Source organism: Dacryopinax primogenitus (genome assembly GCF_000292625.1).
Source record: "Dacryopinax primogenitus strain DJM-731 SS1 chromosome Unknown DACRYscaffold_18, whole genome shotgun sequence".
NCBI classification, from domain to species: Eukaryota; Fungi; Basidiomycota; class Dacrymycetes; order Dacrymycetales; family Dacrymycetaceae; genus Dacryopinax; species Dacryopinax primogenitus.
The window spans coordinates 621,885-642,643 of NW_024467215.1; the positions used below are offsets into that span (position 1 = coordinate 621,885).

At 55.2% G+C, this 20,759-nt stretch overlaps 9 protein-coding genes across 9 annotated transcripts; 3 read left to right on the forward strand and 6 right to left on the reverse strand.

The window, feature by feature from the left end:
* Nucleotides 1-227: 227 nt before the first annotated feature.
* Nucleotides 228-1,373, reverse strand: DACRYDRAFT_24337 (uncharacterized protein; the record flags this gene model as incomplete). The annotated part of the gene is made up of 1 exon (XM_040773646.1): nucleotides 228-1,373. A coding segment is annotated over exon 1 (670 nt), but the record flags the coding sequence as incomplete, so codon positions are not given.
* A 353-nt stretch (nucleotides 1,374-1,726) lies between these two features.
* DACRYDRAFT_110674 (Metallo-hydrolase/oxidoreductase) lies at nucleotides 1,727-2,834 on the reverse strand (the record flags this gene model as incomplete). Its single annotated transcript, XM_040769099.1, has 3 exons — nucleotides 1,727-2,113; nucleotides 2,164-2,413; nucleotides 2,473-2,834. 3 exons carry the CDS (start codon nucleotides 2,832-2,834, stop codon nucleotides 1,727-1,729), a joined length of 999 nt encoding a protein of 332 aa, XP_040625678.1.
* A 402-nt stretch (nucleotides 2,835-3,236) lies between these two features.
* Nucleotides 3,237-5,240, reverse strand: DACRYDRAFT_118560 (uncharacterized protein; the record flags this gene model as incomplete). Its single annotated transcript, XM_040770607.1, has 1 exon — nucleotides 3,237-5,240. One exon carries the CDS (start codon nucleotides 5,238-5,240, stop codon nucleotides 3,570-3,572), a length of 1,671 nt encoding a protein of 556 aa, XP_040625679.1. The 3' UTR covers nucleotides 3,237-3,569.
* A 2,359-nt stretch (nucleotides 5,241-7,599) lies between these two features.
* Nucleotides 7,600-9,924, forward strand: DACRYDRAFT_110676 (subtilisin-like protein; the record flags this gene model as incomplete). Its single annotated transcript, XM_040769100.1, has 12 exons — nucleotides 7,600-7,966; nucleotides 8,011-8,137; nucleotides 8,184-8,383; nucleotides 8,437-8,944; nucleotides 8,992-9,048; nucleotides 9,097-9,143; nucleotides 9,191-9,307; nucleotides 9,360-9,422; nucleotides 9,471-9,515; nucleotides 9,567-9,702; nucleotides 9,749-9,814; nucleotides 9,867-9,924. 12 exons carry the CDS (start codon nucleotides 7,600-7,602, stop codon nucleotides 9,922-9,924), a joined length of 1,791 nt encoding a protein of 596 aa, XP_040625680.1.
* Nucleotides 9,925-10,426: 502 nt separating this feature from the next.
* Nucleotides 10,427-11,822, forward strand: DACRYDRAFT_24338 (CCR4-NOT transcription complex subunit 7). The gene is made up of 5 exons (XM_040773647.1): nucleotides 10,427-10,622; nucleotides 10,680-10,873; nucleotides 10,932-11,093; nucleotides 11,140-11,317; nucleotides 11,366-11,822. The coding sequence occupies exons 1-5, from the start codon at nucleotides 10,452-10,454 to the stop codon at nucleotides 11,624-11,626; spliced, it is 966 nt and encodes a 321-aa protein (XP_040625681.1). The 5' UTR covers nucleotides 10,427-10,451; the 3' UTR covers nucleotides 11,627-11,822.
* Nucleotides 11,823-12,005: 183 nt separating this feature from the next.
* DACRYDRAFT_110678 (uncharacterized protein) lies at nucleotides 12,006-13,307 on the reverse strand (the record flags this gene model as incomplete). Its single annotated transcript, XM_040769101.1, has 2 exons — nucleotides 12,006-12,916; nucleotides 12,974-13,307. The coding sequence occupies 2 exons, from the start codon at nucleotides 13,305-13,307 to the stop codon at nucleotides 12,006-12,008; spliced, it is 1,245 nt and encodes a 414-aa protein (XP_040625682.1).
* Nucleotides 13,308-13,774: 467 nt separating this feature from the next.
* DACRYDRAFT_96488 (NAD binding Rossmann fold oxidoreductase) lies at nucleotides 13,775-15,379 on the reverse strand. The gene is made up of 5 exons (XM_040777376.1): nucleotides 15,224-15,379; nucleotides 14,850-15,174; nucleotides 14,544-14,792; nucleotides 14,179-14,494; nucleotides 13,775-14,130 (listed from the first exon to the last, which is right to left on the reverse strand). The coding sequence occupies exons 1-5, from the start codon at nucleotides 15,230-15,232 to the stop codon at nucleotides 13,863-13,865; spliced, it is 1,167 nt and encodes a 388-aa protein (XP_040625683.1). The 5' UTR covers nucleotides 15,233-15,379; the 3' UTR covers nucleotides 13,775-13,862.
* A 221-nt stretch (nucleotides 15,380-15,600) lies between these two features.
* Nucleotides 15,601-17,857, forward strand: DACRYDRAFT_110680 (uncharacterized protein; the record flags this gene model as incomplete). The annotated part of the gene is made up of 3 exons (XM_040769102.1): nucleotides 15,601-16,734; nucleotides 16,795-17,670; nucleotides 17,726-17,857. 3 exons carry the CDS (start codon nucleotides 15,601-15,603, stop codon nucleotides 17,855-17,857), a joined length of 2,142 nt encoding a protein of 713 aa, XP_040625684.1.
* A 1,984-nt stretch (nucleotides 17,858-19,841) lies between these two features.
* Nucleotides 19,842-20,731, reverse strand: DACRYDRAFT_24340 (uncharacterized protein). The gene has a single exon (XM_040773648.1). It carries the CDS (start codon nucleotides 20,537-20,539, stop codon nucleotides 20,117-20,119), a length of 423 nt encoding a protein of 140 aa, XP_040625685.1. The 5' UTR covers nucleotides 20,540-20,731; the 3' UTR covers nucleotides 19,842-20,116.
* Nucleotides 20,732-20,759: the final 28 nt, after the last annotated feature.

A 20,759-nucleotide genomic window follows, 5' to 3' on the forward strand; every position in this document is an offset into this window, starting at 1 on the left:
ATAATCCCACTTCCCAAACAGGAACATCAAATCATAAAATGCGAGTCTGCAACTCTTCCACTCTTCAGAGTCCGTCCAACCACTGCTTGATAAGCGCCAACAGCTCGCCCCTCTCCGGTTCCTGCCATCCAGTAGCAAGCAAATCATGCGTCACCCCGCCCGTCTCCTCATACCTGACCTGCACGTCCTTCCCCATCCTCTGAACAAACAACGTAATCGAATCCAGCGCCAACTCCCCACCACAGGAATGTACGAACGTCCTCGGCGCGCTCCTAGAGCCGGGGGAGCAGAGCGCGTCTTCCTCCCATTCCTGGACTGACAGCGTCCCCCGCAGAGAGTTGACGCTGTACTGGGAGAGGAAGACTGCTTGTAGCCCATCTGTTTGCGCGTTTCGTACCAGGGAAGAGCTCGGGCCCCAGGAAGAGAGCGTAAAGTCCATCGTTGGGCTTAACAAAAGCAGGCCCGCGGGCGAGGGGAGCGTCCCTGCCTCCCCCTGGTGGGAAAGATGTTGCGCCAAGGCGAACGCAAGGTGTCCGCCTGCTGAGTCACCACATACCAGGATCTGACCGGCGAAACCTAGCGAGCAGAGGTACGTATACGCCGCTAGAGCATCGATTAGCTGCGTAGGCCAGGGGTTGGCAGTCGTAGAGGGCGAGGAACGAGCAACGTGATACTCTGGGGCGAATACCCTTCCCCAGTCAAGGGATAGCAGTGCTTGGATGACACTGGTCGCCAGTGCGTCTGTGGCGGTTCCCATCTTCTTCGATGAGCAAGAGCAGGGGCAGGAAGGAGGGGAGGGACGTACGACATACCCCCCCGAATGGAGGTACAGCACCACCTTCTCTCCTTCACCTGCTCGCTGGCCCGCTAGACCATCTTCACCTCTCACGCCAAACCAGTATCCTCCGACAGGCTCTGGCTTCAGGCCGTTCCTCGCGGCTAGCTCTGCCAGCTCCCCCTCAAGCGCCCCAAGAGGGGGTATCAACACCCATCCCCTCTTGTCAGCATCAGCATCTTTAGGCCTCTTGCTCGGATCGACTATCATCGCCTCCAACCCGGTCGCGTACAGCGTCTCACAAAACACCCGAATAAGGGGTATCATCAGTGCCCTCGTATACGACCACCCAGAGCGGAGCGAGGGGAAGAGACATCGGATGCTGTGGTAGGGTAGGCGGAAGAGGAGGGTGTAGCTGACCGTAGAGGTGAGGTAGAGGAACTTCCAGGGCTGGAGGCGGTACTGGAAGGGAGTGAAGGTGCTTGGTGAGGAGGAGGAGAGGGAGGGCATTGTGGTCTTGACCAGGAGGAGATGGTGCGGATTTACGGATTTATAGCCAATTGGTGAGGATGTGTTGCCGTCATCTTGCTACTGTAACAACACGTGCAGTCCAACTCAGAAGCACAGATTTAGCCTCTCAAGAGAAGCCGGAGATCTCGTCGGTGATGCCTTTCCCAGCGGTTGTCGCGATAGCCAGGAGATATTTCCAGAAATAATGCAAGAAGGCACGGAAGACGGCGATCGTTCCTGGTGTGGGGAAGTCTTCTTTGTCCTTTCTGCGTGGGAGAAGCCGCCCTGAAGTGAGAGATCTCAGTGGGAAGTTGACACGGTGTTGATGTTCAGAGAAGACCCATGACAACCCAGATCATGATAGCACTTTATACACCTTGTCAACGATTACCCTTCAACCTCAGAGATATCGACACTCATTTCATACAACTCACAGCCGCATCACTGCCTCTCATACCCCTCCGGTTTATACTCTCTCTGCATCTTCAGCCCCTCCTTCTTCCACTCCCCCAGTCCCCTACCAGGCCAAATCAGCCCCTTCTTCTCCCACTCCCTCCAATACAGGTAATCATGCGCAACGACAACCATGACGTTGTCCTCTTTTTCCATCCGCCTCGTGCGGAGGATACTGTTCCACGCCTGTTGGGGGACGAGGTGCATCGTCCGTACCGTGTCGGGCTCGGAAGGGGGCCGGAAATCAGTGCTGATCGTGTGCTGCGAGCAAGGGCAGAGGAGTGCAGGGTGGTGCGCTGTGTCCCCGCCTAGGAGTATCCAGCTGTCTGGCCCAGAACTCGTCCGCACGAGAAGGGAAACATGGCCCATCGTATGCTGTCACCGCATCAGCCGTTCTGTCAACAACTGGACTGAGGAAGACCTACCCCGGCAGTTTGGACGACCCAGACGCTGCCATCCCCCAGCAGATCAAAGCACTTGTCGAACGAGCCCACTTTCTCCGTCTTATCCCTGTCAAAATCGATCGGACTTGTCTTCCTCCCTGCGGCTTCGATCTGCTCGACAAGGTCGCCTCTGAACCCACCTGTCTCTCCCCCACCCAGCGTCCCCGGTCCGCCGACAAGTGACGCCCTAGGGAAATGGGAGATGTTGCCCGTATGATCCCAGTGGAAATGACTGCGTCGTACGCGTATGTAAGCACACGCGACCTGTACCTCCAAGGCTTGCACACATACCTGAATACGATCGTATCCACACTCTCTGGGTCTACCCCTCCCTGCTTAAGCAGCTCCGCAGTCTCAGCGTGCGCGTCCGCAGCCCACATATCCCGGGCCATAAGCATCACCTCCCTCGGATAAGCCTCCTTCCAGTCCCTGCGCACCCCAAGATCATACATGATCCTCCTACCCGACGGCATGTGGGTGACAAGAAAGCAAAATGCGGGTACTCTGTACGCTGCGGTTGTCGAGGAATACGGGGTGAGCACGTATGCCTCGGGGATGGTGAGCGTGCTGTTCACTAGGGGGTGGACGGTGCATGACCCCCCGCTGGTGGGGAGGGGGAGGAAGGGAACGTCTATGTCGCTGAGGAGTGACATGGTCGTCGTTTGATGGAGAGATAGAGGGATTTTGCTGCATGCTGGCTGCCTGGAGTGGAGGGGTCATGCGGGTCATGTCACTGATGATTAGGATGGTATTTTGCCGCTGTCTGGGGAATGAACGTCCAGCATTCGCGTTGGGTAATGCAAAGACCTTTTCAGGAAATATTCGTAGGCCTTTGATGCCATGTAATACCATATCGTATCAGATTCGAATTGAAATTGTATGATATGTACGGTATGCTGCGGTAATACCCTCGTCAGTACTAGTACTAGTCATCATATTGTTGAAATCAGAATGGACGCCAATATCATCAACCCCGGAGCCGAGCGGATAAACACACCATTAATGAGCCTCGTTTTCGTTTTGACTGCACGCCGCAGCCAATCACTGTCTGTGTCTGTACGACCCTCCATTCCCTAGCGACGCATCTATACACTTTGAAGCAGATGAAACATGAGATAAACATAAGAAAACAAGAATTGTGAAAGGGGAAAGGACGGGGAGGGGAAGGGGAAGAGGAAGAGGTAGAAGGGAGAGGGAGTCCATTGACTTTTGTGAAAAAAGGCGTAAGGAACGTGGACCATTGGGAGACGTGACGGAGAGATTAGAGTTCGGATCACTTCGCAGCTGTTGCTGTTGCTGTCGGCGTTGTTGTTGCCTCGCTGCTGCTGCTGCTGTCGTTGTCGTGTCGTAGCAGCGGTGGCCCCCCCTGACCCCGCACCCAGCACCCCTCACCGCCTCCTATCCTCCTCCGGTATCATATCATAACTCGGCGGCACCTCTTCCCCCTGTACATGCTCCACAAACCTGCCTGCATCCCTATGCTGCATAACCGGTCCTTCCTCCACGTCCGTGTCCACGTCCATGCCCGTACCCTGACCTGGGTGGTTCCCAGTGTGGAGGAAATCTTCTTCCGACAAAGGGCGTGTGCGGGCTGAGACTGGAGATGTTGGTGGAGGAGAGGAGGAGTGCGAGTGCGCTGAGGGGGCGGAGGTTGGGGTTATGGATGTCCTACCCGGGGAGAAGGGGGACAGCCCTCCTGCTCCTGCTCCGGAGGCAGAGGCGTAGTAAGTTTGTTGCCCTTGGCCTTGACGAGCCGCGAGCGCCATCTGCCGCTCTTGTGCCGCTTCCCTCGCTTTGGAGTATCTTGCTCCTGTTCCTGTTCCTGTTCCTGCTCCTGCTCCTCCCAGTCCCGCAGCCGCAGCAAGCCCACCATACGCATACCCCTGCACATCAGGGTTCGCGACCGCGAACCTCCCTCCTTGGGCCTGCGGTGCCAGCCCACCGTACACCGCGCTAGGGGAAACTCCTTCCCCTTCAGCAGTGCGCGTGCTCTCGCTTCTCAGGTCTTGCGTCTCAGGGTAGCGGGATGCAGAGTCTGACGATCCGCTGCCTCCTTGACTTCTTGATTGGGACTGAGACTGACCAGAGAGGGCGGATGCTGTGAGTCCCCCTGCAGCAGAAGGGGGAGCATTATACGCCTGCCCCTGCAACCAAGGCGCGTACCCTCCTCCCGCGCCCACACCCGCCACGCCCGGGGTAGACGGGGTAACCCTCCCACTACTAACCTCTGACATCGGTCGCCCTCCCGGCCCATCATACCTCCACGGCCTAGCCGCCAAGCTCGGATCAATCACCGTCCCCCCCTGCCCTGCTTGCGCCGTAGGCGGAGCGTCTGCGTCCGGGTCCAGTCCCATCCCAGGGGTCTTCTGCGGCTTGTGCATCACCGTTCGGTCAGGATCGAACATCGTATCCGGATCCAAGGGCTCTGATGCACGCGAACGACGCATGAGGAAGAAGAGGATCAAGACGATGATTATCAGCCCTGCTACGCCACCCACGACGCCGCCCACTATGGGCCCGGTGTTGTTGTGCGAGCCCCCGCCGCCGCCGCCCGCGGTCTCCGTGGCGTATGGGTAGGAAGTGAGGACCGTGCGTAGCTGGCCGGAGGAATCGGTGTACACTGTTACGATCTCTGTGCTTGCTAGGATTAATATGTTTCCGGTGGCTGCGGCTGCTGTGGAAGAGACGGAGAGGGCTGAGATGGAGGATTCGGAGGCGAGGGATTGGAGTGATAGGGCTTGGGATGGTGGAAGGGAGGCGAGGGATTGGGAGAGCGCGGATGCTTGTGACTCGACGGAGAGGACGGAGACGGAGGAGAGGGAGGCGATTGATGCGAGGGAAGCGGAGGACTCGGAGGCGAGGGAAGCGGTGTCCGTTGGTGATGAAGGGGTTGTGGAGAGAGAGGAGAGAGAGCCCAGCGAGGCGGTCGATTCTACTGATTGGGTGGAGACGGATGATACAGATGCGATGGAGGATGTATCGGGTGGACTAGGGGTTGGCGTGCTGGTTGTGGTAGTTGTGTCTGGAGGGGGAGAGGTGGGTGGTGAAGGGGTAGACATGGCCGCTGATGATGAGAGGGTGGTGGATGAGGACGAGGATGAGGAGGATGAGGAGAGAGAAGAGGACGTGCCTGGGCTTGTTGTTGTTGTTGTTCCTCCTGGTGAATGTTAGCTCAGTGAGGGGCGGTAGAATGTAATAAGAATAGATGGTGGTGTGGAATGAATGTTGAAAAATTGATAAAATTCAAAGTAGAATGAGGAAGAACAAGGGACGGATAAACAAGAGAAGAGAGAGGGAGGGCGCTAACCGCGTCACACCTGTCCACCCGTCCACACACTGCCAGCCTCAATCCGGGAAGAACGGAGTATATAAATGAGAGACTCAAATCACACCATTCATTTATACCCTGAAATGGCCTTGGCCGAGGGGTTTGAGCATGGCCACATGTACGCCGCAGTGTCCATTCAAGCGAGTGAATAAGAGAAAGTGCTTACCAGTAGGGGTCGACATCCTTCACGTAGACAGTCCAAGAGAGGAATGCAAGTTGAATATTATACTTGATGTCGTGTTGCTTTGAATTACACTTGGGTTGATGATGCGCACTCCACTAATCAGGTAATGAACACACCGCCTCCCTTTATCCTTTCACACTCCTTACCGCGTGACACTTCTGGAGTAACTGACAGCTCCTCCTTACAGCGTGTGCTCCAGAGGGGGGAGTTCGTCCAAGTGGGCTGACAGAAGCCAATAACGAGTACAGAGAGGAGAGGAGAGAAGAGAGGGACAGTCCCTGCTCTTGCCCAGTCTTGCAAGTTTGTCTGGTGAAAATATTAATCCTTTGCGGCGGCGCCGAACACGAGGCCGAGAGGGTTGGCCCTATCAGCGATAGGCTTTGATGGCGGATTGGATGTGTCCGCTGCCCGCTGTCCAACGCTAATGTAGGATGGTAGAATGTGGAATGTGGAAGGGGATGCGTGCTGCGGACTCGTGTCCTTGTGGGGTGGATTGATAAACGTCGTCTTTGTTGCACGTAACTCACACTCAACTCCTCATCATGAACGTCCTGATCAACTCACGATCGCAGCAGTCGTCGTCGGTCGTCGTCGTCGTCGTCAACTCGTATACAACAATATTAATGCACAGCTACAGTAATGACCAGCCACTCAGTGCCTACATATCCACTCCCTGCGTGGCATGAATCAACGACCTCCGCTCGCGACCGGTCATATGTACCATATGCGTATGTGTACCGCAAACAACCGAGGGGGCGGGCACTTGGACTTGGACTTGTGAGACTGAGGCTGATGCTGATGATCTCCTGATGCTGCGCTTCCTCGAGCGCTTACTGCTCAAGCGAATTACTAATACCAGTACGATACTTGAGGTGGTCTAATGCTGCTAGCTGCTATGGGGGGGACTTTTCGGCACGTTCGGGTACAAGGCGCTTTCCTCCGAATCCCTCCTACAGAGTACTCCCGGACTGGTCCTAAACCCCGCTCGTTGTGGATCAGCTCGTTCAGTCCAGTCCAGGTCTGGACTCGACTCAACTCAGACTCCGACTCAGCAGTTGTACAGGTTATCAGTTGGCTGTGAGAGTCAGCATCAACGTCGGAGGAAGAGTGGTCTGATCTTGATCACTTGCTGAGATGGTTGCTGTGCTTGCTTGATAGTGATGGGGAGTGGATCGGTCTCGATCGGTCTTTGTCAACAGTCGATCCAGGGTTACTACACGTCACGATGTAATCCGACACTTATTTGGAGCTTCTCTTGGCCACAGGACGTTTGGGAGAAGAGTGATGCATTAGTGTACATCGCAGGAACGAGCGAAGGCGAGTACACGCAGTCTATCCTGCTGGACCGAGGTGCAGGGAGGGGGGACAATTGGACTGAATACGTCTTCTTGTTCCTTTCTCCACTCTATATAATCTGTTATTCAAAATTGTGTATTTCTATGGGGGCATATGATAGGTTAGTAGGATACCCATGTATACTATTTATGTGTTCTGTGAATAGGGTATTTCGGTCGATTGCTCCACAACTCCCACCAGTCATTTTACTGACTCAATTCACCATAGACATTCGATTGAACAAGTGACCGCAATACAAGACGCAAGCTGATCTTAGACACACTCAATCGATGAACGAGAACGACACGCATGCACCTTGCTTCTTTCCTCTTACCTAGATAAGGCCCCCACACGACCGACTCGGTGCTCTGTTGGCTATGCATTTACTCGTCTTCATCTTGCGAATCCTGGTGCTTTGTGAACCGGGATGACGCCGGGTTCTGCACTAGAGGATGGGAAGAGGCTCGAGTGAAGGTATTGCCCACAGCGTCTGCATCGGGATGCACTGCTGGTGCTGATAAACCCCCTCTGGAAATTAGGCCTGTCTTTCCTGGCACTCTAGCTGAAGGTCATGCGTTCTCTATATACCCTCCTGCTCTCCCTCGCCGCCCTCAGCGCTGCCGCGCTACAGCCCCGAGCCGGCTACGCATGCAAAGACCGTTCCGCCGCCCCTGGCTGGCACAACCTCGGCCCAGCGCGACCAGACCGTACGCTCACGCTCGAGATCGCGTTCAAGCATAACGATTTCGCCGGGTTGCATGAGCAGCTCCTGCTTCGCTCAGACCCGGAGAGTGGGATGTATGGCCGGCATATGAGCAAGGAGGAGGTGGAGGCGTTCCTTCGCCCTGGAGAGGAGACAAGGGATGCTGTACTTGGTTGGCTAGAAGAGTATGGGTTGGGGGAGGAGAGCGTCAGGTGGAGCCCTGCTGGTGATTGGGGTATGTCGACAGATGTTGGGAGAGCAGGGGCTGATGAGGGACAGCATTCGTTACTGTCATCGTGGAGAAGGCGAACCGGCTGCTCGATACGGAGTATTCGGTTTGGCACAAGGACGGGCATACGATCCTCCGCAGTGGAGCGTATTCCCTTCCGCATGAGCTGTTTGCTCAGTGCGTACAATATCTCCCATATAGGGCAGAGACTGACGGTCACTAGTATCGACACGATCCAGCCGACGACGGACTTTTCGATCATGCGCAAGCATGGGGCCTTGCCTATGTCGGACGAGGACGTGACTGCGATCGAATACAATGCGGCTGCCACGGAATGGGGGACGTGCAATACCACAGTGACGATCAAGTGTCTGCAGAAATTGTACAAGACCGAGGGGTACGTTCCTCGCGCGGTCGAAGTTAGTGAGTACTGTCACTTGCTCGAACGGAGAAGATACTGAATCAAATTCGGTTAGACCGCCTCGGCGTCGCTGCCTATCTTGGGGACGATGCCAACTTGGACGACCTAAACGAGTTCCTCTCCCTCCAGCGGCCCCAAGCCGTAGGTCACGCAAACTTCACCACCGTCCCCATCGCCAACGGTACCAACCCGCAAACAAACCTCTCCGGAACGACCGAGAGCGCGCTAGACATCCAGTTCACCACCGGCCTGACCTGGCCCACCAAGATCACGTTCTTCGAAACTGGAGGCACGCGCCCGCACTTGTATGACGCGGCGAACCAGACTGGCAACGCGAATTTCCTCAGCTGGTTGACGTATGTCTCTGCACTGCCGGATGAGGAGCTCCCCTCGACGTTCTCGACGTCGTATGGCTCGGAGGAAGTGACAGTGCCCATCGATTATGCTCAACGGGTGTGTGCCGGCCTGGCGGCGCTCACGGCACGCGGCGTATCCCTCATGTACAGCTCGGGAGACAGCGGTGTGGGATATGCCAGCGCGAACTTCTGTGTTAACCCCAATGAGTATGTGTAGTTTTGCTCTTGCCTGGATGCGCCTGATTGGGAAATAGCCTGTCGCAGAAGATGTTCCTCCCCAACTTCCCGGCTTCTTGTCCTTATGTCACCAGGTTCGTTGATTCGCCAGGTTGACTACCCAATGCTCACGTGAATTGCAGTGTCGGGGGAACCCAGAACATCCCCAACGAGGTCGCCGTCACACGTTGTACGGAATGTATCTTCCTTGTGCTGGACATGCTAATGAAACTGCAGTCGGTTCCGGAGGGGGCTTCTCTAATTTCTTCGCGCGCCCAGCCTACCAGGAGGCAGCCGTATCGAGGTACCTCTCCTGGCTTGGATCTGATCTCGAAGGATGGTACAACGCGTCCGGTATGTGCTCCCGCTGTTTCTCGTCATTGTCATTGATTCTAATCTCGATAAGGCCGCGGTTTCCCCGATGTTGCGGCTCAAGGCGATCGTTTCCAGATTGTTGCACCCGCTTACCGTAGGATCCTACTCCCTCCTTCCGGTCACTGCTAACAGCAGGAATCAGTCACTGTCAAGTCGTCCAATGGAACCAAGGTTGGTCTTGTCGGAGGTGGATCTATTCATAACCTCAATGTAAGAGTCTTCTAACTATTGGCATAAGGCACGAGTGCTTCTTCCCCGACGTTCGCGTCCGTCGTGGCCCTGCTGAATGATGTCCGGCGCTCGCAAGGCAAGCCCCCTCTCGGTTTCCTCAACCCCCTGTTGTACAGGCGTCTCTACCTCGGATTAAACGACATGTGAGCGACATGCTTAAGTGCCTTCATGTACCTGACGTTCTCCCAGAACCGTCGGCAGCTCCTTTGGCTGCAATACCACCGGATTCCCTGCCACTTATGGCTGGGATCCTGTGTACGTCCCATCCTCATGTTTGCGGAGCTCTTTATTCACACGTTGCCTATAGAACTGGTTTGGGAACTCCGGACTTTGAGAAGCTGGTAGCGCTGCTGGAATTCATTTAGAGTTGACGTCTAGTTTGGTTGGGGAATAAACGCCGTGTTCTATGCAGTCCCCGGGCCATCTGCTTGGGACCACGTGTGTACCCAGGAACTGCAATGGAATTATCACTCAGATGCCGTGCCATGATAACCATGCGCATAGCTCCTGTGAAACCATTGAGCAGTGCGAATCCACCTCCTTTACTTACCTGTGTAGCATGCGGCCGTTATTCTCTCATTCATCGCCATAGAGTTCCTATGTCAGGGGGGTTTATCCGCCGCAGAAGTATCATGTGCGGAGACCCAACGTCGTTCGAAGAGCTCCGCACAGCAAGGAGAACAAAGGTTACCACGTCATCATCTCAGGCTGTGCAGAATAAGCGCTGGGTGGCGGTGGCAGTGCTTTCCTTTGTTAAGCTGGTCCCGTTCAGGGCTGTCCCATCATATGGTCCCTCTAAGTGCCGTGCCGTTCCGCTAATCATCGGTTTCCCCTCCCTATGCAGCAGGTCAGTCCATACACAACACGGTCCCAGCTATCACATCCAGAAAGCATGGCCGTACAGCAGAATCAGCAAGTACAGCAGCAATTAGGCGTTGGCGCAAGTGGTGTCAACGCCCAGGCAAGAGAGAATCAGGTTATTCGGGAAGTATGGGCCAGCAACTTCGAGGCTGAGATGGCGTACATCCGAGAGCTGGTTGTCGGCTATCCGTACGTAGGAATGGTGCGTACTGTTGATGTACCGGCTGGATGCTTCATTTAATGACGATTTCTGTTACAGGATACCGAATTTCCCGGTGTCGTCGCAAGACCAATAGGCTCGTTCAAGACGTCCTCCGACTACCACTACCAGACGATGCGGTGTAATGTGGACTTGCTCAAGCTGATACAACTGGGCATCACATTAACCGACGAACACGGACGGCATCCTCCTGAATATTGGTCATGGCAATTCAACTTCCGCTTCGACCTCAAGTAGGATGATTTCCTAGCCGTCTGCTAGGAGAGCCCCGCTGATCTGAACCGTGATTAGCGAGGACATGTACGCGCCCGAGTCAATAGACCTTCTATCAAGTAGTGGACTCGATTTCGTGAGACATCAGGCAGAAGGGATTGAGCCGGATGAGTTTGCAGAGCTGTTCATCACCAGCGGGCTCGTTGCGAACGATGAGGTCTGCTGGGTCTCATTCCACAGGTGCGCTCCCTCCTCCGCATGTCTGATCTATCTGACACGCCTACAGTGGATACGATTTCGGCTACCTAATATCCGCCCTCACCTCGGCGCCATTACCCAAATACGAAGACGACTTCTTTCACCTACTCAGTATCCTCTTCCCCTCCTTCTACGACATCAAGTTCATCTGGCGGCACGTCAAGGCGGCCAAAGGTGGATTGCAGGACATTGCCGATGAGCTGGGGGTGCATTCCCACCTCTTGCCACCATAATTGCCCATTGACACAGAACAGATCCCTCGTATTGGCCCGCAGCATCAAGCTGGCTCAGACAGCCTCCTTACCTCAAGTGTATTCTTCAAGATCTGCGAGTTGTACTTCCCAGAGCAAATGAATGAATCTTACCGTGGTCATCTGTATGGGCTGGGCCCACAGAGCACACCAATGGAATCAACCCCGCCTTCGCAGCCAGCACCGAATCCGTACGCTATTGGCATGGGCATGGGACAGGGCGCGTACAACAACGTCCCAGGGATGCAGTACGGCTACCGATAGTGACCCGTGACAATGGCCCAGTGTCCCTCCGCAGCGCGGTATATACGTGGGGTCGGGGAGCGTGGAGTGTATGTGGTAGTTGCGCCTGCGAGCGGTGAGCGAAGCGGTCGCGATACTCAGGTATGCTTATGCGTGACGTCGGTATGATCAATGTTGTATCGTAATTGTATTGTCCTGGAATGCTCTGGAATCTCATTTATCAATCAATCAATTCATTTGAAAGCATCCATAAGTTGCCTATTCGTGGTGAGCTCTGCTCAATTATCGTAAGAAGTGATGTCTACTCTACAATGGTCACACAATATCGGGGTCCGTGGTGGTAATACAATGCATATTTACAAACGAAACGAGACAATGCCCAAAATCCAGTCGGGGCAGCTCATCTTCGGTCTGGAGGGGCTGGTAGCGGTCCATGGGGAGGAGGCGGCGGCGGGGGAACCTTCGGCAGCGGCCGACGTCCCGCAGGCTCCGGCTCCTCCTCTTCCAGTCGGTCCAGATGCGGAGCGACGGCTACCACCGGGGTGCGTCGTTTGGAAATGACGATCGGATTGGGGATCGTTAGCCGGGACAGCTGCGGACGACCAAACTGGGGAGGTATTTCGGGTACAGGTGGTATTGAAGTTCCGGGAAGAGGTGGAGGCCAACTGACCACCGGGGAAATGGCAATGACGGGCAAACGGGGAACCCCGCCGGGACCTTGGACAGGCGTCTCCAGCTGCTCGATGTAGCTCGACTTTGGCTCAATAGGCGTTATTGCTGGGAAGTTCATGGGCAGCGGTGTTGGGGGTACGCGGGAGACAGCTGAATCTGGGCCGTAGGCCAGGGATCGACCGTCCCATACTGACAGGGGCCCAGCTGAGAAGAGACCAGATGCGTTCGAAACCTGTCTCTGCATCGCCGACATAGGTTCTGCCTGTAGTTCAATGGGAACATTCGGGGTGGGGAGCGCGGATGATATGGTCGTCCCGAAGGATGAGAAGGATAGCGCCTTGGCAGAGTATGGTAACGCTGGGAGGGCGGAGGACTTGCGCTTGTTGGCCCAGTAGTTGAAGGAAGATGTGATTAGGATGACGCTTGTTCGGCCCATACGGGTCATACGTTTGGACTTCTCCAGCAGTCCTAGAGGTGTCTCCGTCGTCTTTGCCGGTGGAGGTGTCTTCGGCGTCTTTACCGCTGGAGGTGTCTTGGGAGGAATGGGGCGAGATATAGGGACGTTAGGCGGAATGTAACGTTTTCTACGACGGGACCATACGACAAATATCACCATGAGGACGGTGAGTCCTGTGATCACTGTTCAATATGAAGTTGATCAGAGCTGGTCAAATCAGAAGTCATGATGAAACGTACCGATCAGACAGATGATGACGACGCCCAGTGGGAAGAACCGTGTTCCCGGAACGAATAGATTAGTTATAGTATTTTGATTGGGTAACTCTACCCCTGCTAGCGAGGTTGAGGTTGGAGTTGCAGCGGATGCTCCAGGCGTCAAAGGCAAAACACGAGAGGGCGGTGAGGTCGGCGCAGGCCTGAAAGACGTGGAGCCAGGTAGTCCGGCGAAAACATCAGGGAATGCGGCTGTCACTTGTCGACGATCCAGTAATAAGTCGGCTTGCTGTAGGGGTAAAGCAAAACTAGTATGCAAGTAGAGCAGCACTGATATTAAGGAGGGGATGCACTCCATCGCGGCAGCGGGAACCGAGTTCCACGAACCACGAGAAGGAAAGAGGAGGGGAGGGGAGAGATTTGCCCCTCTTGGCTCTCTGGCGCAGGCTGCATATAACCCAGGCATTCAGAGTCCGGCGATGTATAGCCACGTGAAACATGAGCTGAGAGTTAGAGCAGGAGCAAGACGAAACGCGTGGCAGAGCCTTCATGAAATGATTGACGACTCACTCGGCGGAGGCGGGGATGTGCACTGGAGGAAGATCACTGCAGTACGTGTGTCATCCCATGTTGACGACGATGAAATTTATGAATGAAATTCCCTGGGAATAGGGGGATGGTCGAGATGGTCGCCGCACAGAAAGAACATGGCCTGAAACTTCCCATCTGGCGTGGCTGTCCTTTCTCAGGCCTTACTAATCACGTGACTTCACCGTGAAACCATCCGATCACCCCATTCGCTTGGAAACACAATATCCAGAAACAACTTGCGATTTTATAATACAAGATGCAGAGGGGTCATGAAGTCCCCGAACTACAAGATCCGCAGGTATCTTTCCTCCTCCGCCTTCCGTTATCCGCGTAACGGTAAACCCGCTCGCTGGTACACCATATCAATGGTAGTCATCTGGTCGATGCTATTTTGTCCCGAAACCCAAATGGCCACTTCCCTCCCTCGTATTTTGTCCACGAAGGCTTCAATCTGCCACCTATATGAGCTCCACCAATATTTTCCGTGTTGCGACCAAGCTGAATGGTTTTGGTAGAACTGCTTGTAGGTCCTCTTCCCAAACTTCTTGTCTGTGATCGCGATGTAGTGATACAAATGAGGCAGCGTGAAGCTAGGGTTTGGTCAGCTGCGGTCATAAACTATATGAAGCCAAGCCCACTTATAGAAATAGAGCGTGGCTCGCTCGGTCTCAATCTCGATGCTCGGCTGCTCCCACAGCCTCGGCACCAGGAACGCCAAATTCGGCCGGTCCATGTCAGCCACAATCTTGCTCTTCACCTTCCCTTGCGGAAGGTCGAACTCCAATTCCGCCTCCATGCAACTGTCTACTCGTGGATCCGACTTTGATAGTCGTGCTTCCGCGGAAACGACTGAGGATGGGGCACCTGCGGAGAGGAAGTAGCGGGTCGCAGAAATCGCGTAGGCTTGGTCCATCAGGGCCCCACCTGCAAGATCATAATTCCATCGGGGGTCACCTACATCCTTATCAGAACCAGTCGATACCGAGCAAGTTGTGCAACTCACCCTTTGGGACGGTCCCGGTCAGGGTAGTCGCCCACGCTTCTGTCCTCAGTATCTTTCCGTATGCACCAGACTCGAGCTCCATTTTGATCGCATATGCCGCAGGATGGAACATCCAATGATATCCCTCCAGGAGGACAAGTCCCTTCTCTTCCGCCTTTGCTACCAACTTTCCAGCCTGCTCCGCATTGGAGGTGATCGGGTTGTCGAGGAGGACGTGTTTACCTGCGTCGAGGGCTTTTGATGCCCATTCTACAAGTCATGTATATCAGCACCCGTCGTTAGGAAACATGCAAAACTATAGCGCACCATAATGCAGACCGTTGGGCAACGGGATATAAACCGCATCGATCGTCTCATCCGCGACCAGCTCTGCGTAACCATCGTACGCCCTGGCGATTCCCCGTCCATATGTTCTCACCAACTGCTCTGCATCCTTCTTTTCCGGACTTGCAAACCCGACTATGAAGCACTCATTGTGTGTCAATGCAGGGTCGATGAGTACGGCAGGGTCGATCATTGCTGTTGAGCCGAGCACGCCCCATCGTACTGTCATGGGTGATTTCTTCTGGAGGGGGATGACATGGCGCGAAGAATAGAGACATTGATGCAGAAAGGTGAAGATATATATGAGCTGTGCGATTGTGAGTTTTATGTGATGCAGTGACCAATAACGGACGGACCGTAGCCATATTGGGCAAACTCTGGAGATGGGGTCGAGGGTACGAGGAGCAATAGATGCACGCTCCGCTGTAAATATTTGTTCTCTGAAAATTCCAGGCTGAGGAGGTTTTATATATTAGAGTACTTGGGTGGTTAGCAAACCTTCGAGCAGAGTGAATTACGCCGTTGAAAGGAGGTGACACACATAGAAGTGAATATAATGACGCGTATACCCGTTCACATGAAAAGTACTTTTCATGTTCTCCGGCTATACCCGAGATAACGTGATCTGTTATTTGGATCACGTGTTGGACAAGAGAGATCTGCGACGTCGTACCGTTGGACACGCCGATACACTTTGCTTCCTGCTTTCATCCATCTGTCTGATATTGTTGGCATGCCCTCTCAGACTAGCAAACAAAAAGATACGGATTGGTCATTTACCTTCGGGGGCGGCGATTCTGATGGGGAGGACGACGAGCCCCTGCCTCCTCCTCAGCCCAGGCATTCATTCCCGAAGCTCAAAGGGAAGGCCAAGGCAACAGACGCGCCGTCGGCCTCCTCTGCACCCAAACAGTCTAATCCATGGGACGCGGCAAGGCAAGCTGCTCTGTTGAAGCGTAAAGAGGCGGAAGGGAGAGCACAGGCAAATTCTGAGTCTGGCGAACCACTGCCTAAGCAACCTCGAATTGAGCCTAAGAAGAAGAAAGAGCTGGGACCAATCGAACGCGGACTGAAACTGCAATGGGAACGCGCTGAGGCGGAAAAGAAAGTCGAGCATGAAACGCAGAAAGATGTTGTACCCTCGCCTGCGCCAGTCCGTTCATTGAAAGAGACCAAATCAACGCATATACCTGGCTCTTCTGAGCAAAGCGCAATCTATCCTTCGCCTGCACCTTCAGCGGCTGGAAGGCACTCGGAGATTCCTTCCATGCAAATGTCTGGCTCTCCCCAACACGGTGCTTCTCCGCATCCCCCTGGACCGGCGTCTGCTTGGGGGTATCCGTACCCGCCTATTCCTGGACCGCGAGACGGCATCTTCCCGTATCCTGCCCAGGGATCCAGCTCATCCCCTGCTCCTCCTGCTCTGCTTTATCCTGGTTATTACCCTGGTTATATGCACGCTCCTCCTGTACCTCCGAACTCTCCTTGGCAACACACACCACCTGCTCCTGCTACCCATCTTCTCCCGCCGTTCCGATCGTCTCCTCATGCTCCAATAGCCTCCGGAAGTTCGGGTCATAGCAGTCCTTTTACGCCTCCGATAGCCCCGTATATGCGCCCATCTCCTGATGCATATCGTCCAGCACTTCAGAGCCCATTGTCTCTTGAGTCTCCCCGCTCTCCTTATACCAGTCCGGGACTGGCAGGCCGCAGAGGATCGAGCGTCAATACTGTCCGTAATATCCTTAAGGATGCCCTACATTCTGCGTCATCCAGAGATACTGTCGAATCGCACCATGGAATGGTCGACCCAGAGGCAGCGTACCGAGCAAGCCTGAAACAAGATCAGGTACCGGGGGACCCACACGTACGCAATGCATCCCATGAATATCTACCTTGCGGAAGTTACTTACAGCTAACGCTGTAGGCACTGCTTAGCTCATTCGCTTATACGCCACAACCCAGTTCCTCATCAACTCCACCTCCTGAACGCAACCTCCGTTCCGCACAGACGTTTCCTCAATTTTCCAACCCCGTTGTCTCAGGTCAACGTTCCTCCCCCGTATCACCTGCTCGTCACCCACGTAAGGGGAAGTCAAGGTTCGCTACGCGACATGAGGATAGACCACGCAGCTCCGCCTTGTCGACTTCCTATTCTTCTCCTAGCGATGGCTCTTCTCGCCTCATACCTTCTTCTCATCCTTCTATGGGGAACTCAGACGAGACGTGGTCCACATTTGAGGAAAAGGCGAAACGTCCTGCTAAAGCGGTCTCTTCGGGCGCTTTTCTGATGCCAGACGTGTTTCATTCTGGGCCGAAGGTCAAAGTTGTCAAAGAAGTGGGCGACAAAACTATCAGGATTGGTTACCGGCCAAGTGGCAGAAAGCGGAAACTTGCTGAGGAAGAGGTCACACCACCTGATGAAGCAAAAGGGCCGGCATGGAAGGTTCACCTGCTGACTCCTAATGCGGCTCCTTTGGCGACTAAGATTGTGGCCTCCCTGCCCAAAGGGTTGACAGTGTCTTCAGATGTGAACGAGAGACTGAGTTCTCCGACTTGGCCGACCCAACGCTCCCATATGACTCCTCAGTCACGATATGACACCAACGAAGCGGCGCGGACAGACGTCAGGACAGCAGATGATCCCAGTTCCGAAACGTTGTACGACCCACATGGGTCTATTTCTAATAGGCACAGTAAGTCCGCCGACGCGGAAGATCCTCCCCACCGATCAGGATCCACGGCGCACATTTCCATGGATGACATTACACGGACATACCCCTCTACGCGGCAAGCGATTGCGGTGCGTCCCACCACAAGGTGAGCTGTGGGCGGCAGAGTGTCTGATACTTCGGAAGCAGCGGGAGGCCGAGTACGAGAAGCTTGTTGATACTCTTGGGCTTGACTCGGCTGGATTGGTCTGGCAGGATGATGAACCGGATGGAGGGAGGCGGTTCAAGACTGTGGGAAAGGGGTTGCCGAGGGAGTAAAGCGTCAACAGGCTTCTATGTGGCGACGGTGAGGAAGTGTACTGCTAGTCTGGAGATGACATTGATGTTTATGCTTGCGAGTGTTGTTGATGAAGTCGGCCTACCGTGGCTAACCATGCACTAATGCGTTCTTCAATGTGCGTTCAATGCCATTTTGTAAAGCGATGTCGGGAGAATAAAGTTTGAAAGAGACAGAGCTAGTTTCGGTTTGAGCGGAATCAAACGGAAGAAGCGCGTGAATGACAACTGAAGAGCACCACGCGTGCGACGCCTGTTCACCTTTGCCCCTCCTCGAGCTGGACAACGGCTTTACAACGTAGATAACAACGACCATCATCAACGACGACGACGACAACTTGTTTACTATTCATACTCTCGACGGCGACCATCAATTACTCGATAATGACAATCATCCGACTAGATCAATGACATCAACGTTTACCCACCCAAAGTCCTCCCACTCGTCACCATCCTCAACATCTGTGTCTACATCACATCGTTCAAGCTCGACTTCGGCAGTAAGACTCCTTGGATTACCCTCCCCGCCCGCTACCAACTCCGATACGAGTGCGGGGAGCACACGTGTAAGGCAGAAGGAGGTCGAGAGTATGAACAGACCCGGGATTGGGGGGGGCGAACGACGGCAGGGGAACGGATTTGCAGATCGGGAGAGGGGGATGGGACGAACAGAAGAAGAGGACGAAGAGGTGGAGGAACACACACCGAAAGCCGATGGGAGGGAGTGGATCGATGAGCGCGCACCGGTGTTGCAGAGAACGTTGAGTTTGAAGAGTCGTAGTGAGGACGTAAGTATCTACACCATCTCCCCTATCCTACGATGTGATTGAACCACGCCATTGACGAGAGTTAGGTTCTTGAACGCATGAAATCACTACGACTTTCACGATCTACCGCCCCTACACCCACTCCAGACGATGATGACGACGAGCCCCCAGTATCCGCACACACGCTCCTCCGCATGCGCTCCGCCACGTTTGGATCCTACGAAGAAGAGCCACCTGTGACGTTCACCCGGCGTACACCACAACGACCGCGACTCGATATGACTCTGGCCTCTTCTATCAGCGGGAGTGAAACTGAACGCGAACCTTCGGCTTTGCACAGGCGCATGAGCTCCACCGCCTCCGTCTCTTCCGTCACCGGAGCAGCATATGCGAATGGCATTATCCGGGCGGACGAAACAGACGAGACGATCCAAGCACGACACGCACATGCTTACACGGCACCGAGAAGAAGCCTGGAGATACCACCGCGCAGTGCCAGTGTGCTCGGTGTATCAGGGAGTGGCAGCAAAGCGGGAGGGATGGGCAGCGGTAGCGGGAGTACAGGAGGGGGCGAAAGCGGACTGGGGAGCGGGAGCGGTAGTGGTGGAGGAACGACTAGGGCCAGGATCAGCCCAAAGGTTAGAAAAGGGCTGCCGATCGAGTTTCGAAGCCCGGACGTAAGTGGACATGTGCATTCCACTGAGAATGCGCATAGTGACTACTTACAGACCCAATCGCCTGCTGAGCCTGCGACATATATACCACCGGTAATGTCACGCGGATCTTCTAACGCGTCCACCTCCTCGATCCTGCGTCGAAGAGAACGCGAGAATAGCATCACCTCCGACGCGTCATTCCGCTCTCCCTCGCGCACCGGTGACCGTGCAGCTGCGAGGCGGTCCATGGGCTCTGTCCCCCCCGTCATGAGCTCTTCGATGGTGGCGGACGACTCTCCTAGCTCACGAACAGTACTCATTCACGAGGACCGTTCCCCGGCGACGCGCACCACCTCTCTGCGCCGAGGACGCGGTGTTCCCACGCCTCTGACGACGCTGCGTGGGGAAGACGCCCTCACTGCCAGCGCGCTCAGCCCCCGCACACCTGGAGGAAACAGACCCCGTACCCTTGTCGGACACGAGCTTGCCGCAGCGGGCATCACCAGCCGACACCGAATGTCTGACCCGCCTGGGGAGGTCGCTGTTCCCCAGTATTCTCCCAGGAAGAGATACGACAGCGGTTCTACGCGCCAGCCATATACGCCTATGACGCGGGTGCCAGAACGAGAGAGGGAAAGAGCAACACCCGTGAGTGCGCCAAGGGCGCAGACGAGCATGTCTGGTAGTTGGAGAGATCGGGAGAGGCTCAGGGAGAGGGACGTACTTAGGACGGACCCTATTCCCAGCCGGGCGACCTTGCGCCCCTCGTTTGACCGAGAGCGGGAGCCTCAGCGCTCCCAGACAGCCGTAGGGATGCCCTACGACCGCCCTGCCAGTGTGGCGGACTGGCGCGCACCGACACCCGATCCCGAACGGCTTGCTGAACCTGAACATGTGCGCATTCTATGGGAGGCGCTGCAAACGTTTGGCACGAACTTGGGTAGGGTCGAGGGGAGCGATGATGGTTCTGGCATGGGGAGTGGGGAGAGTCGGACGAGCATCCGCGGGTTGGGAGCTGTTGTCGGGAGTGCGAGAAGCGCTGTGGAGGCTGTGGCTGGGGTTGGGGAGGCTGTGAGACTGGGAGTGGCGAGGGGGATGCAGAGGGTTGTACAGGCTGAGCTGGATGACGAGGATGAGAGAGCGGGGGAAGGGGAAGCAGAGAGGTGGAAGGACGAGCTCAGGCAGTGGCGAGCGGCTGGGAAGGAGGTGGACGAAGCTGTCCGCGCGTTGACGGGACTCATGCTCGGTGTTGGGAGAGTGCTGAGGGATGCTGGGTTGGGAGGAGAAGGTGGCCTCACGGCCCGGAGGAGTGTGGATGGGGCGGGCGTAAGAAGGTGGTCTGCAGTCGCTGAACAGGAGGGGTCGGGCACTAAACGAGAGCGCCGGGCACCGTTACCTTCCCTCCAAGCGCATGATACACCTCCACCTGGCTCGCGCCTCGCTCTCCGAAAACGGTCGACG

What these genes read in the sequence shown, in the direction of transcription:
- DACRYDRAFT_96488 (XM_040777376.1), bottom strand. An exon ending in GACCGGGACCGTCCCAAAGG is followed by an intron (nt 14,495 to 14,543) that starts GTGAGTTGCACA and finishes ATAAGGATGTAG; the next exon opens with GTGACCCCCGATGGAATTAT. An exon ending in GCCACGCTCTATTTCTATAA is followed by an intron (nt 14,131 to 14,178) that starts GTGGGCTTGGCT and finishes ACCAAACCCTAG; the next exon opens with CTTCACGCTGCCTCATTTGT.
- DACRYDRAFT_24338 (XM_040773647.1), top strand. Translation starts at nt 10,452, where the DNA reads ATGGCCGTACAGCAGAATCAGCAAGTACAGCAGCAATTAGGCGTTGGC. An exon ending in GCTATCCGTACGTAGGAATG is followed by an intron (nt 10,623 to 10,679) that starts GTGCGTACTGTT and finishes TTTCTGTTACAG; the next exon opens with GATACCGAATTTCCCGGTGT. An exon ending in ACATTGCCGATGAGCTGGGG is followed by an intron (nt 11,318 to 11,365) that starts GTGCATTCCCAC and finishes GACACAGAACAG; the next exon opens with ATCCCTCGTATTGGCCCGCA.
- DACRYDRAFT_24340 (XM_040773648.1), bottom strand. Translation starts at nt 20,539, where the DNA reads ATGAGTCCCGTCAACGCGCGGACAGCTTCGTCCACCTCCTTCCCAGCC.